General features: G+C 38.5%; 1 protein-coding gene across 4 annotated transcripts in view; it reads right to left on the reverse strand.

Moving 5' to 3' along the window:
- Window positions 1-2,675: 2,675 nt before the first annotated feature.
- Window positions 2,676-13,930, reverse strand: part of Zbbx (zinc finger B-box domain containing) — an 88,647-nt gene continuing 77,392 nt past the window's right edge. For 3 of the 4 annotated variants that reach the window (XM_090338521.1, XM_090338504.1, XM_090338514.1), the window contains exons 19-20: window positions 5,261-5,399; window positions 2,676-3,481 (exon numbers count right to left, since the gene is read on the reverse strand). In XM_090338521.1, coding sequence (XP_090194647.1) covers window positions 3,403-3,481; window positions 5,261-5,399 — 218 coding nt within the window. In that variant the 3' untranslated portion in view covers window positions 2,676-3,402. The remainder of the gene's footprint in view (window positions 3,482-5,260; window positions 5,400-13,930) is intronic. The other variant, XM_090338531.1, reaches the window with a different exon arrangement.

Genomic DNA, 13,930 nt, shown 5'->3' on the forward strand with positions numbered 1-13,930 from the left:
CCCACTGGGGAAAAGTTAGAGACTGAGAACAATGTATCACCTAGGTCATTCATTCATTCCCCAGTGACATTCCAGACCACAGTAGGCATCTACTAGATTAAGTATGCAAGTAGTGAGTAAAATCGTGCCCAGGTGAAATTCATAGTCTACTTGAAAAGTAGTGTCTTTCAAAACCAGGCCAATGTATTCACAATTATGTGATCAAAAAAATACAAGATAGCCATTAGAAAGAAGCCAGAATGGGCAAGAGGAATTTATGAAGATTTAGAGGAAGCACTTTGAACAAGTATATTTCAAGGCTGAAGAGATGAGAAATAGCATGTGCCAAAACCCGAATGTGATGAGCACTCTTAAGCTCTTTCTAAAAATTGAATCAGACAGAAAGAACTGGTTTTCCTTTCTAAATCAGTGAATTCTATAAAGTATCTGATATCTAAATGTGCCTAGTACAGACAGAAAGATGTTTTGAAATAGCCACTTGGTCAAAATTGTTTTCAAAGCACCTCATATATATGAATGCAAAAAGTGCCTTTTGTGTTCATGGCCCATTAATAAATTTTCCACATATTTACTAGCATTGATTAAATCTACAAAGGGTGCTTATATTCACATATCCATACAGTCAATCAATGTACCTTGGTCAAATTCATCTGCCAATCAACCTCAATTTTCTTTCCCTCCCCAAACCAATCTCAACAACCTTTTGGTTACATTCTCTCACATGTACATGAAAGTAGCTTGATCACTCTTTTTCCTTCTTCACACTCTGGCCTTACACTTGTTTCTGTAATGTAGATTGACAAGAACTGTAAATGAATGACATTTCATATGACTTTTATGGCAATTGAGAAGTCTGGGTATGCACTGTGATCATTGTGTATGTAAAATCATATAGTCATTTTCCCAACAGTTGCTAGAGGGATCCTGTACTAACTTAGGTATTCGTAATATGGCCTGGAGCCTACTGGAATACCTTTAGTTCTCAATTTCACAAGCAGAACTAGGAGCAGGCCTTAAAAAGTAATTTTAAGCTTCAGCTCAAAATGAATGAATGAATATATTGAATCTGCTTCTGGCAAGGGCTCTCATCTTATGTAGATTTCACTTCCTCATTAGACTAATAGCAATGAAATTAAAGAACTCCTCTCAATGTGTGATTATGGAAAGCAAATAAAGGCAGAGAAGTCTTTCCTCCTCTGCTACCCAGACCCTTCATGCTTAAACTCAGTGCTATATAGGAATTCAACTAACAAAGTTATTCCAAAACTGTGATCAGAGCTGCACTAGTTAAATTTAAAATTTAATTATCAGTTTAACATTCATTTTATAACAGGCAATGAATGGCTTTAGATAAAATCTTCTTCATATCCAGATCAGAAAAGTTTAAAGCAATTGCTGCACACCAGTAAGGACATAGTAAAAAATCCTTCAGACCATCACTTGTCTGAGAAAAGCACCAGAGATTCATAAATCCTGGCCAGAACAAATATTTGCTTCTTCATTAGAAGGGAATGAAATGTCTTCAGAAGGAGGAGAGTCAAAGAACTTTAAACCTGGACAACTATCCTGGAAGGGAAAAAAAGTCTTATCTTTTCTATGTAACAGACAATCTCCATTTTAAGGACCAAACTTCTTAGCCAGAGCCTCAGGACCAGATGCCAGAAAGACTTTTGACACGAAGGGTGTTGATTCAAGCATGACTCAATGTTGTGTCTAGGGGCTTTGAAAGAGGAAATGTTAAGAGGGAAGGGAAAAGCTACTGAAGAGTCACACTCTTTCAGAAGATATTTATTTCTCTTAGGACTTTTTTTTTACAAAGTGACTGGCACTTAACTGATAGTTAAGTGTTGCCTTATCTTAATGACCTCCAATGAAGCATATTTATGTTAAAAGAAACAGAAATGACTATTAGTGTCTTCGTCATATTTTCTAACCTGTAAAGTGATAGCATAGGTGCATAATAGTTTAATTTATTGATGCTGTGGTAAAAGCACCAACGATCAATGTACACTGAACAGCCATGAGTCTTTGATAAGGAGTAACTACTAGAACCACATAGAACCACAGAAAACAGAGAAGAGCCTGAAGTAGAGGTCTTGGTGTTTGAGTAGACATAAGTAGCCATCAGAAGGGATTTTCTTCTTATCAGTCATGAATTCCATCAAAAATGGAAAAATGATACTAAAATGTTTACAAAAATTGACAAGTACAAAACAGTATCCCATGTCTTCTTGCACTTTTCAAAATCTTGCATTATGTAAAATCTTCACACCTACAGACCTCAGGATCCAGGGCTAGGTGACACCAGCAAACTTCTTCCACTGTATTATTTCTTGTGACAATCATCTGCAAATACTTTTGTATTAGGGTTCCCAGGCCTCTAATGAATATGTGTGTGTGCTTATATACATGTAGAGAGACAAAGAAAAGGAGAAAGAGAAACAGAGGGCAAGAAAAAGAACAGAAATGAGAGAGTGAGAGAAAGAGAAAAAGATAGAGAGGTGGATCACTGGCAAAACCAAAATCTATGGTACAGACTAGAAAGTTAAAAGACAGGGCTAAAATGATGTTATAATTTTATCCTAAAGGAAGTTAAGGAATTACCTCTAACTCAGAATGTCCCAATTGTTTCCTTTTTTCATATATTTTTATTGTAATTAATAGAAGGGTTACATTATATTCACCAGATAGAGAGTGCATTACTTCACATACATTTCAATTGTTTCTTTTTAAGACATTCAGATTGATGGGATAAGGCTACCCATATCATGGAGAATAATCTTCTTTACTTGATATAGTAATCTCCTCAAAAAGTTTCTCCACAGACACATTTAGAATAATATCTGATTAAACCGTTAGGTCTCACAAGAAACTAAACATTACATTGACCTTCCCAAAATAAGATGTTCTGAGGTCATTTCTGGGAGTTCCTAACATTGACTATGACAAGAATTATGTCTGGAGTCTCTTGGGTCTCCTTCTTAATTCTAGCACCAACTTTTGATGCTAGGAGATCTTCTATGATGTGAAAGAGGCTAACAGAAAATAATACTCCTTAAAGGCTCGATTGTTGATAATAACCACTATGATGTTGCTGTCACAAATACTCCCTGTGATGACATAATTACTCCAATCACCATCAAACAATGAACCATTACATATTTATCAAATTTGCAAAGCAGAATCTGCACAGTGGTTTAGTGTATTGTACGTATAGGAGGTCACTTGGAATGAAAATAGCTAAAACTTCTAATTTCATTAACCTTTATTAGTTTACAAACCTTGAAGCATCAGAAACATTAATAGTTCAACCTTTCAGTACCTGGACAGGTAATCTGTTACTGCTTCAGTTTTTGGCTTTACTCTGGGTACAAAAATGTGAAAATCATGAACAAATGATCTTTATATCTTCTTTGACCATGGGAGTTTGATGACCTGCTGCTTGTCAAGAAAATCTTCTTCTTCCTCATCTGTACTGCTTCTAGAAAATGAAAGAAAAGATTGCATTTGGGAATCTTTTTCCAGAGAAGCTGGAGATACATTAAGGGATCAATACACAATATACAGAAGCAAGATTCCACTTTCATTTGTCTTCTGATCGATATTATATACATACATTGAAGTTTTTGGAAGCTAGCAGGTAAGAGGTGGTATAACCACCACTGAGCCATAATTTTCCCTATGCCAAGGATACTAAGGCCTCCCTTTAATGAGAAATTCTCATCATTCTCCTAAGAAACACAGCCATGATGGACAAATGAGAAGTAGATGTCATGGTCTCTGGTCACATCTTTTGTTGTGAGAGTCAGGAAGCTACTTCATCAGCAAGCCAGGACTCAGAATCACCATTAACCATCTTCATCATCAGTTTGATCATTTCATAGAATCATAATGAACACACCCCCAGAGAAATCACATCTCTTGTCTCTGGTAAATTAATTAGGATAAGGTGGTCAAGATATGCTGAGACCAAAATTATGTTCAGTAGTTATTTTATTGTGCTGCATGTTTTATTTTGGGGAGAGGGGAATTGGGAGGATGGAATTGATATTGACAGATGACCTCCTTGAAGGGTATGTGACAAGTAGGAAACAAAGGCACCATGGGAGAACCACAAGAGGGCTTGTCCATTCTGAGGTTATTTAGATTATGTCATATAGATCGAGAGATAGAGATATAGATAGATATAGATATCCAAATGTGAAATCCAGTTCATCATCATTCATCTGTGGACCAGTGCAGATAGAACTTTGATAGAATTTTTACTCATTCAAGAAGAGAAGCAAATATAAGGGGAAAAGTCATGACTTCTCATGTTTTAAAAAGAAATAAAATATTGTTCGTTATATTGTTTGTTCTCTTTATGTTCTTTGTCCTTCTCTTTTGGAAATAATGGTGAATTCATGTGCATTTGGTTGAGTTTTAATGACATTTTATGGAAAACAGAAACTTCATATTGATTCATTTCTTAAAAGCTGCTTAGTGTTAAAAAAGAAAAAAGAGAAAACAATTCAAGACCCAAAGCTAAATGATTTCCTTCTTAGAATGACAATAACAAACTTCTGATTAGTTTTGACTGAAATATTAGACTTCAATCAAAGAAATTTACAACTCAAGGGAATTTTATTGCACACTGATCTTACTTAGAATTTCTAAACTGAACCACCCTCCTTCTCTAAAGATTGTAGTAGGTCAATAATGTAGTGACACAAGAGATTGCTTTCCAAAAACAGTAATTAGAAATAACCTATATTTTTTACAAATAGATCCCTTTCTCTGTCACTCCCTTATGTGAGGAAAGAAATGAAATGTGATTACACAGATACGAATACTGTTAATAATCTAGATTCTCTTTCAGGAAAGAAATGTCTCAATATTCCAGCCTAGAAACTTTGTTTCCCTTAAGAATGATTCTATAACTCTAAAATACTCTTATGTAGTAAGTCAATTAGTTCAAGGAAGATATCTGGATTTCAGCATAAACAGAACTGCGGTAAGAATATTAAATTCGACATGTTCTTTTGCTTTTATGATACACATGGTAAAGCAGAGAACTGTATCTTCCTATTAAAGTAATAACTTTACAAGACTTTCCCACAGCCATGGATTTCACTAAATTCAGCAAAGAGCCCAAACATTTTACAAAGACTGGCCACAGAAATGACACTCATGGGAGGCGGGTTTTTTTTGTTTATATAGTAAAGGTTATTAACTGGATTTGTCAAAACTTTACTATGAGCTGTCTTAATGTACAACCTACCTTAATTCCTCTGCAGGACAGGATTCCCTCATGAGTGAGGTGTTAAGCAAGTCGGTGGAACTCTGACTTATATCAGGCCAGTCATTGTGGGGTGATGGTAACTCTTCTGAGACTGGGATGCTAAATTTTTCTGAAGGATCTGAAATATTTTCACACATTGTTAACAGAGGATCCCTAGAAATAAATGTAGCAAATAGAGTTGGAAGTTTACCCACAATAAATGCAAACAGCACAATGGGAGTCAGTACAGATGGTAATTAACCCTACCCTAACTCCCAAATGTTTGCAGGAAAGTGGAGTGGGAATTTAATTGGTTATGAGATTTTGATCTGAGATTACAAATGAATATGTGGAAAATTAAACTATAGAATGCTTGCTTAGAATGTTAGGCCCTGCGTTTTACATACATACTCGCACACACACATATGTGTATCATGCCCTCTTAAAACCTATCAACTTTTAAACACACATTGTATTTGTAACATGAATCAAATGGCCTGAATCTCAAAGGAAATCAAGTGGTAATCCTTTAAAGTTAGACTTATATACGACTTCTCAGATTATCTACAGGTAAAACAATTTTTTTCTTCTAAAAAATAAAACCTTTACATGCACACCCTAAGGAAGATGCTAGCTTTTGCAAAGCTACTTACTCCTTTATGACTTCCTTGTTTTGGGCATATAACCAATTTTATTTGCAATTCCCCTCCTTCTTTTTTATGAAATCATACTAGCCCATGATTCAGCACAGGTAGGGATCAACAGTGCAAGTTAAGTAAACAAAATGTTTTTGTACCATATCTTTACATTAATAAACCCCTCATTTTAGGCTTTAATTTTTGTATATACAAAACTATGATGGCATTCAAGCTGTCATTTCATGCTATTCCTCATTTCATGTTCATGGAAGTAAGTCATAAGCTACAAGTATTACATACTACACTGCATAGATGCTTTTATTTCCTTTGCCTTAATTAGAGTAGAATGAAGGTTTTAGCCAGACTGAGATTTCCTACTGAAAGTAAATTATGTTATTCCCAGGAAACGATCTCAGTACACTTAGTGAGGTAAGGTGTCATTACAATTATTTTACCCCAGTGATGTTCAAATTATAAATACAAGGATAAATTACATGGGTTTCGTTTGATAATTTCCATTTCACTTTTCCTCACGGATTCAGAACAGGTTGATAGGATCCTGGAAGATTCTTAAGCTAAAAAGTTTAAACCACTTACTCACTTCCATCCTCACTTGTTAGGGGTTAGAAATTGGAGGAACAACAAAAAAAAAGCAATGTACTGTGTAAGTCAGAAAACTGCAAAGCAGAACAGCTTGAAATAAGCCATGCTCTTTTTGCTTGCCATATACTCTGAATTACTGTATTCCAGAATCTAGTGTTTTAGTTGTACACTTGGGTTTCCTTTTCTGGTTTCTAAAGGTGAGAGAATCTAGCTAGCCAAGAGACATTTCTACAATTTGGTAAGAAGGAAAGGCCGCTCAGTGCAGTAGACAGAACCTGATTTTGAATGGACAAAACTAAAGAATTAAAGTTTCACCAAAATGTTTAGATGTGAGGAATCCTACCAGGAAAGACATTCCAATTCTATTTATACAACAAAATAAGACTAGTTAAAGCTAAATTGGATCATACAAATGGAATAAGTCTATTTTTGAATCACCAATTTTCAAATTTATAAACAAAAGTAAAGGTGTCACATCAATAAGGGCAAAGGTGGCAGCACTTCATTTTAGTAATGGAAAATTTCAGACAGAGCAAAACAGGATTATTTGTAAAAACTATATTGCAAGTCAGTGTCGAAACTAAAAGGTATCCAAAAAAACTAAGAATCTGTTTCTTTCTAACACAATAACAAACAAGGCTGGATTGACATTTCTACAAGAAAATTTTACTTTACGATGTGGAAGTCAGCTGATTGAGAAATGGATAGAAGTCTAATCTTTCCTTATCCCTGGAGTAAGAGTCTATATTTCACTGATCAGTGAGGAGTCTCATAAGAACAATCATAAATCAATATGCTTTCAGGGTGGATTCAAGACACATCTATTAAGTTGTTCCAAAGGGGAAAGCAGAAAGGTGAATTTTTTTAAATCACAATTTTAAAAAATGATCAAAATACATAGCAGCCATGTTTAGAAAAGCAGCAGAGAGAATTCTTTTAAATAAATATATGCTAAGAAAAATCCTTTTCCCACTGGACAGAACTGGCAGGCCATTAGCATCCTGCTTGGGTCTTGTGCCTCTTGGTTTTCTTTCTCCATCCTTCTACCTTCTGGGGACCTGTACCCTCTCTCACAGAGACATATACTGATGAGAGGTGAGAGTTTTAAATCATCTGGTGGTTCTGTCATGTAAGGCAGAGGCAGATCTGCCCATGTCTGGGAAGTCCCTGCCTTGTTCAGGGCCTTCCAGGCTGAAATTAAAATGAGAAATTTATAATGGTGACTTCCTTGCCTACAAGTTGCAATGAAGCAATATGAAAAGTCCAATTCAGTAATCCATGCCTAGAATCCTGGCATCAGCCCACAGGCAACTGAAGCCATATCCTACCCAATTCAAGTTTATCCAGCCTGGGAAACATAGTACTATTCTGTGTCTTAAAAGTGGTAAAAATTAGTCCAACCATCGTGAATGGATGTCTTCATCCTCTGTTTTTTAATTTCATGTGCTACAGGGAGTAACGTCTGATTTATGTTTAAATTTTTAAATACTTTTCTGTGAACTAAAGTCACCTAAAAGCAGAATGATTGCCCACAGAGCCACCAAAACTGCTGCCTTTATAGGGAATGGATAATTTGATGCCTGGACATCTTCATTATTTTGGCATAAAATTAATTTATTACATAATGATCAACTTTGAACAGAAGCTCCAGTTCCTGCCAGTGTCAGGTTAAGTTTTGTTGTCTTTTAATGTATCTTTTCTTGTTTAAGAAAAACATACTTTCTCTCCTTGATTAGTTAGTTCGGTGAACCAGCTCTGGGCTTATGCAAACATAAGATTTCTATGAAGTCTCAAGACCAACTAACACCCTTACGCCATAAATAACTGCGAGTTTCAAACAAATGAATCTCTCTGGGCTACTGAAGAAGTAAATATTTTAAACTGCCTTTTTCACGAATACTATTTCATAATGCATATTTTTGTAAATTTCCCCAGGCCTTCACATTATCTCCAAACTGATAAGTTACCTCAGTAAGTAGATTGTACTGACACTCATTAATAAAGGGAATACTGTGTAATTTACGATGATATCTATGGAAAGAATAATAAATAAAACCCCTGAAGCAACACAGAAAAACACAGCTTTTAGAACTGAATAAAACTTAAGCCCTGTAAGAGCACCCTATCTTATTGTCTGTGGGAAATCTCACTGAATCTTTCTTCTGTAATTCATCAGTGTTTGAGGGTATGCACAATTAGCTATATGGGAAAATAAAGATAATTTTCCTGAACAGAATATTCATACCATAATACCATTCAACCATCATTTTTTTGGAATATCGTTTATTATACTTAGCTTCTATGCATAGAAATGGATGCAGACAGAGACTGATGGGGGAAAAGAGAGGCTAATGAGAGGGAGAGAGAGATTACCTGTGTACCAATACCTCATGCCTATAATCCTAGAAACTCAGGGGGTTCTGATATGACTATCATAATTTGAATAGTCTCTCCTTTTGGCCTCTAGTATCTATAGTAACTTGAATGAAAAGAGAAACAGTTTATTTTCTGTCTTTTGATCACTTTGCTCCTTGGAGTACTTGGAGCTGAGGAAGAACCTCACAGAAAACCTAAGAAACTAACAGAAAACAGAATAGAAAGGTTGCTCACCACACAGACATGGTGTTTGTGGGGAGGCAAGCACATGTGAGCTTTACTCAAGGATCACAATGCCCTCTGTGGCTTTATGAAGCCAGACCACAAAGAGGGTTTTGCAGACAGCATCCTGAGGGATGAAACAGCCATGGTATCTTTCTGCCCCAAAAGATGCTAAGCAGAGGACAGTATTCTTGTAGGGAATCCGACAGGTTTTTTGTGAGGTTTTTAATTCACTGGAGCAACTGTTACCTCTGTGACTACTGGTTGACCTGGGTGACTGGCCACATTTTCCCTTACTCAGAACTTGCACCTCATCCAAACTGCACTTTCCCGGTGGAAGCAAACCAATCCCAGTTCAGTGTTTGATCCTCTGTGAAGGAGCATTGGGAGAGGTGTGCAGTGGAGAGGTTGTGCACTGTGGAAAGGGCCTTCATGGCGAAAATGTTCTGAATTCTACTGTATACACCAGAGCTGCTGTAAAAGAAAATAAGTGGCACAGATACAGAACCAAACTTAGAAAATAAAAAAAATAATAGAGAAAATAGAAGAGTTAGAATGGACTGACTAAGCAGAAAAAAACACTACTATTGTTCATTTCTACTTTATCTTGGTAAATTATGGGATTTATAAGTTTGTCAGAATGAAAGTGTTTTGTTTTCCAGTTAAGACATGTAGATTTAGTTCAGACCTGACTGTGCTTCATTCCTAAAGCCTTTCTTGGAAGAATTCCCTTCTAGATTAATTTTGATGTTTGGTACTTAAGAGGAATAAAAAAAGCTGGGAGCTGAGGTCTCATGCCTGTAATCCTAGCTACTCAGGAGGCTGAGAGCTGTTGATCATAGTTCAATGCCAGACCAAGCAGGAAAGTCAGTGAGACTCATCTCCAATTAACCACCAGAAAACGTAAAGTGGCAGTGTGACTCAAAGTGGTAGAAAGTTAGTATTGAGTAAAAGGACTCAGGGAAAGCACCCGGGTCCCAAGTTCATGCCCCATTACCCACCAATTAAAATAAATAAGAATGAAGGTAGAAGTGGCTTTTGAAAAAATCTTTGCCTTTTGAAAAAATTATTTAGGGGGCCAGGAGTTTGGTCTAGTGGTAGAGTGCTTGCCTAGCATGCATGAAGACCTGGGTTCGATTCTTTAGTACCACTTATATAGAAAAGGCCAGAAGTGGTGCTGTGACTCAAGTGGAGAGATCTAGCCTTGAGAAAGCCCAAGGATAGTGCTTAGGCCCTGAGCTCAAGCCCAGGACTGGTAAAAAAAAAATTACTTATTTATTTATTTATACAAATAACTGAAAAGCAAAAAATTAGGGATCAAATAGAGACAGAGCTCCTGAAATAAATTTTGACATTGGACAAGCAGAGTTACAGACAATTACAGATTATGATGTGGCTGGGTGACTTACCACAAATCTCATCTACCCACCCAATACCAATACCCTGGCCCGAAGCTAGCAACAGGAATAGGAAAGTCACATGGGAACTAAATGTCTCAACCACACCACAGTAGCCTGAAGACAGGTAAGTGAAGGAAAATGAGGAAAATGAATCTACAATCTATTTAAAGCCTCTAAAATACCACAAGATCTCAGCAGGAAGAAACAAAACAAAAACCTATAAACTTGTAGATGTCCCCAGAGAAGCACAGCCAGATACAAAAAGTTTGGTGTTTAACAAAAGTTAGGGAAAGAAAAGTAAGCCCAGATTTTCCACCATTGGAGCCAGTTCTGAATGCTCTCCTCTTCCTTGTATCTCCGAGGAGCTCAGATCCATAAAGGAATATGAAACACAATGCCATGCAGAAACTCCATAGAAAACACTGGCCAATCTCACCACAGGACTAAGGGATTCAGCATTAATTAAATGTCTTTCTTATCAAAAAAAGATGTAAGATGTAAACAGAGCAACCCATAATTATTTTTAAGACAACAAGAAACAACACAGTAACTGACTTTGCCCACCCAGATGAATCCAAAGATATGAAATAAGTACACATCAGAGGGAAAAATATATAAAAAATAATCATACATTGAATCCACAAGTCCTTTGGCTAGTAAAGAAGTAATAAAGACAAACTTTAAACAGAGTAAAATTTATCTCAAAGATGATACAATATTTCAAGCACTAAAGAGGAAGTAGCTAATGATTTCTCCATTTCTTGATTGGATCTTCATTTCAGAAAACAGTAAGCTGTACCAAACACTATTAAAACATTTTTAAAAATTAAATTCTTTTTGGAGGAAGATGGCGTGGAGACAATAGGGATGCTGCCTAGCTCTCTCCCACAAAAAGAGAGAACCAGGGAATCCCATGAGCCAACTACCTTAAGAAATCCACAACAACAAACTCAAAAAGCAACAGAGAAGGACTCAAACCGGAAAAGAAATGCAGATAAAGCTCACATCCAACTTTCTCAAAGAATTCAAAACTCAATGACCCCTCCCTCACCCCTCGCCTCTGGCTCCAAGCGGGGAAAGCCACGGCGGAGGGCGCCGGCCCGGGCAGCCCCGACCACTGCAGAAATCGGCATAGGACCCAGCTAGCAAGTGGCAGAAGCCAGACGCAGGAACCAACACAGACCAGACCAGCAAGCAGCAGAACCCAGACGCAGACCACAGGCGGCAGCTGAGATCAGAATAATTCTCCAACACCGCAGAGAGGCTCACAGCAAAACGCAGAGGAGTAGCCCAGCGTGTCCCAAAACTCATCGGGAAAGCAGAACTGGTGGCAAGCTATAGAACTTAACTCAGACCCCCCACCCCACTCGAAAAAGACTGGCAAATGCAGAGGGACAAGGAATTTTGAATCCTGTCCCTTCCCTCAACAGCCCCCTCCCCCAGGCCATTGACGGGAGACAGACAGGCGGGTGGACGCTAAGAACCAGCATCCCACCAAGGGAGACGGAGGTGTCCCTGCTCCCACTCTCCCAACAGCCTCCTCCCACAGAACTAAGACTGGAGACTGACAGGCAGGCAGGCGCTAAAACCCAGCACCCCACCAAAGGGAGTAGAGGTGTCCCAGCTCACCCGCCCAACAGATTCCTCTCCCAGGCCACTGGATCTGGACATTGCGGGGCGCTGAGACCTTGCCTTCCAAAAGCGGGTGGGGTGTGCGGGAGTCGAGGAGCCAGCATCTGTCCCACTCAAATCTTGAGCCGGGCACCACCCAGCTGGGAATCTCCAGCAAGACAGCCCCAAGGGGCCCCCCACAGTCACAGACTCTGGCCAAAGCAGCAGAAACACAGCAGGGAACTGAAGGGCAAACCAGTAGCAGAGCTCCCCTTCTGAGAATCAGAAAGGGGCAGCCCCACCCTTGGAGCCCACGTCCTCAGCTGGGCCCCGCCCCTGGGAACAGAGCAGAAACCAGCTGGTCCAGCTGAGAGCTCTTGGAAATCCCCAAACTCCAGACCCTTGGCCGGGGCCCACCCCTGGAAACAGCACAGGAAAACGAACCATCCGTCCAGTGCGCTGAGACTGAAGCATGCAGATCCATCCTACGGCCCACTGTGAGGCCACTGGTTGGGCTGAGAGCTAGTAGCACACAGCCTCTGGGAACAGGCCAAACACCTGCAAAAACTGCAAACTCTGACCTAGTCAGCAGCAGAATCAATTTGGCTGAGAACCACAGGTATACACAGATTCCCAGAACCACCGGCCCCAATCCAAGTAAAGACCGCCACCTACCGACCACAGAGCAAACAACAATAGTTCTCGATGCCTAGAAGAGCGCAAAGACAAATTACGAAATACATAATCAAAGTCCCACACAAAGCCCAAAAGGAAACAAGAGCAAAGGGGCAAGAGAGATGTCACCATCCCAAGAAATGGCACCTGAAGAGACACAAAATATGACTCAAATCAAGGAGATGATTTTGGAAATGAAGGCTGAATTCCAAAAACAAAAGCAAGAAATTTCCAAGGAACTCTTTGAATTCAAAAGAGAAGTGGAAGAAAAGTTCAATACCCTCTTAGCAGACATGATCAGCTCAGTGTCCACACTTCAAGCAAAAATGGAGGCATTAAGCAGCAGATTGACTGATATGGAGGATAGAGCATCAGGAACGGAAGATAAAACACAAGAGCTGGAACAGAGAATCAACACGTTGGAAAGATTAGTCAGAATCCACCAGAGAGAACTCCAGGACCTGGCAGATGCAGCAAAGAAGTCTAACCTTTGTATAATAGGGATTGAAGAGGGGGTTGAATTTCAGGACAAAGGAATGCAACCCTTATTCACCAAAACCATAGCAGAGAACTTACCCAAACTCAAAAGGGAAAATACATTATTGAAGGTTTCAGGACTCCAAACAGGCAAGATCCTAGAAGGAACTCATCTAGACATATCATAGCAAAGACACTAGACCTGAATACCAAGGAATTGATCTTAAATGCTGCAAAAACAAAGAAAGAGCTATACTACAATGGGGAAAAAATTTGAATTACAGCAAATCTCTTCACGCAAACCCTAAATGCAAGAAAAGGTTGGAAAAATATCATTCATGTCCTGAAGACCAACAACTGCCAACCCAGACTGATATATCCAGCAAAACTAGCATTTACATTTGAGGGAGAAACAAGAATATTTCACTCCAAAGAGAAGTTTATGAATACGTGCACACTAAACCAGCATTACAAAAAATATTAATTAATCGAGAACAAATTGTAGAACATCAAGAACCCCCATCAAGAAGCAAATATCTATCATTCACTAAACACAAAAGGGGGGAAAAAGAGAGAGAAAGAAACTTAGAAGTAAAAATAAATAATGGCAATGGACACTGACCACTTCTCCATAATTTCCCTAAATGTGAACGGGCTGAACAATCCAA

The sequence above is a fragment of the Megascapheus bottae genome, chromosome 1 (genome assembly GCF_031878675.1).
Source record: "Megascapheus bottae isolate mThoBot1 chromosome 1, mThoBot2.hap1, whole genome shotgun sequence".
Classification (NCBI taxonomy): Eukaryota; Metazoa; Chordata; class Mammalia; order Rodentia; family Geomyidae; genus Megascapheus; species Megascapheus bottae.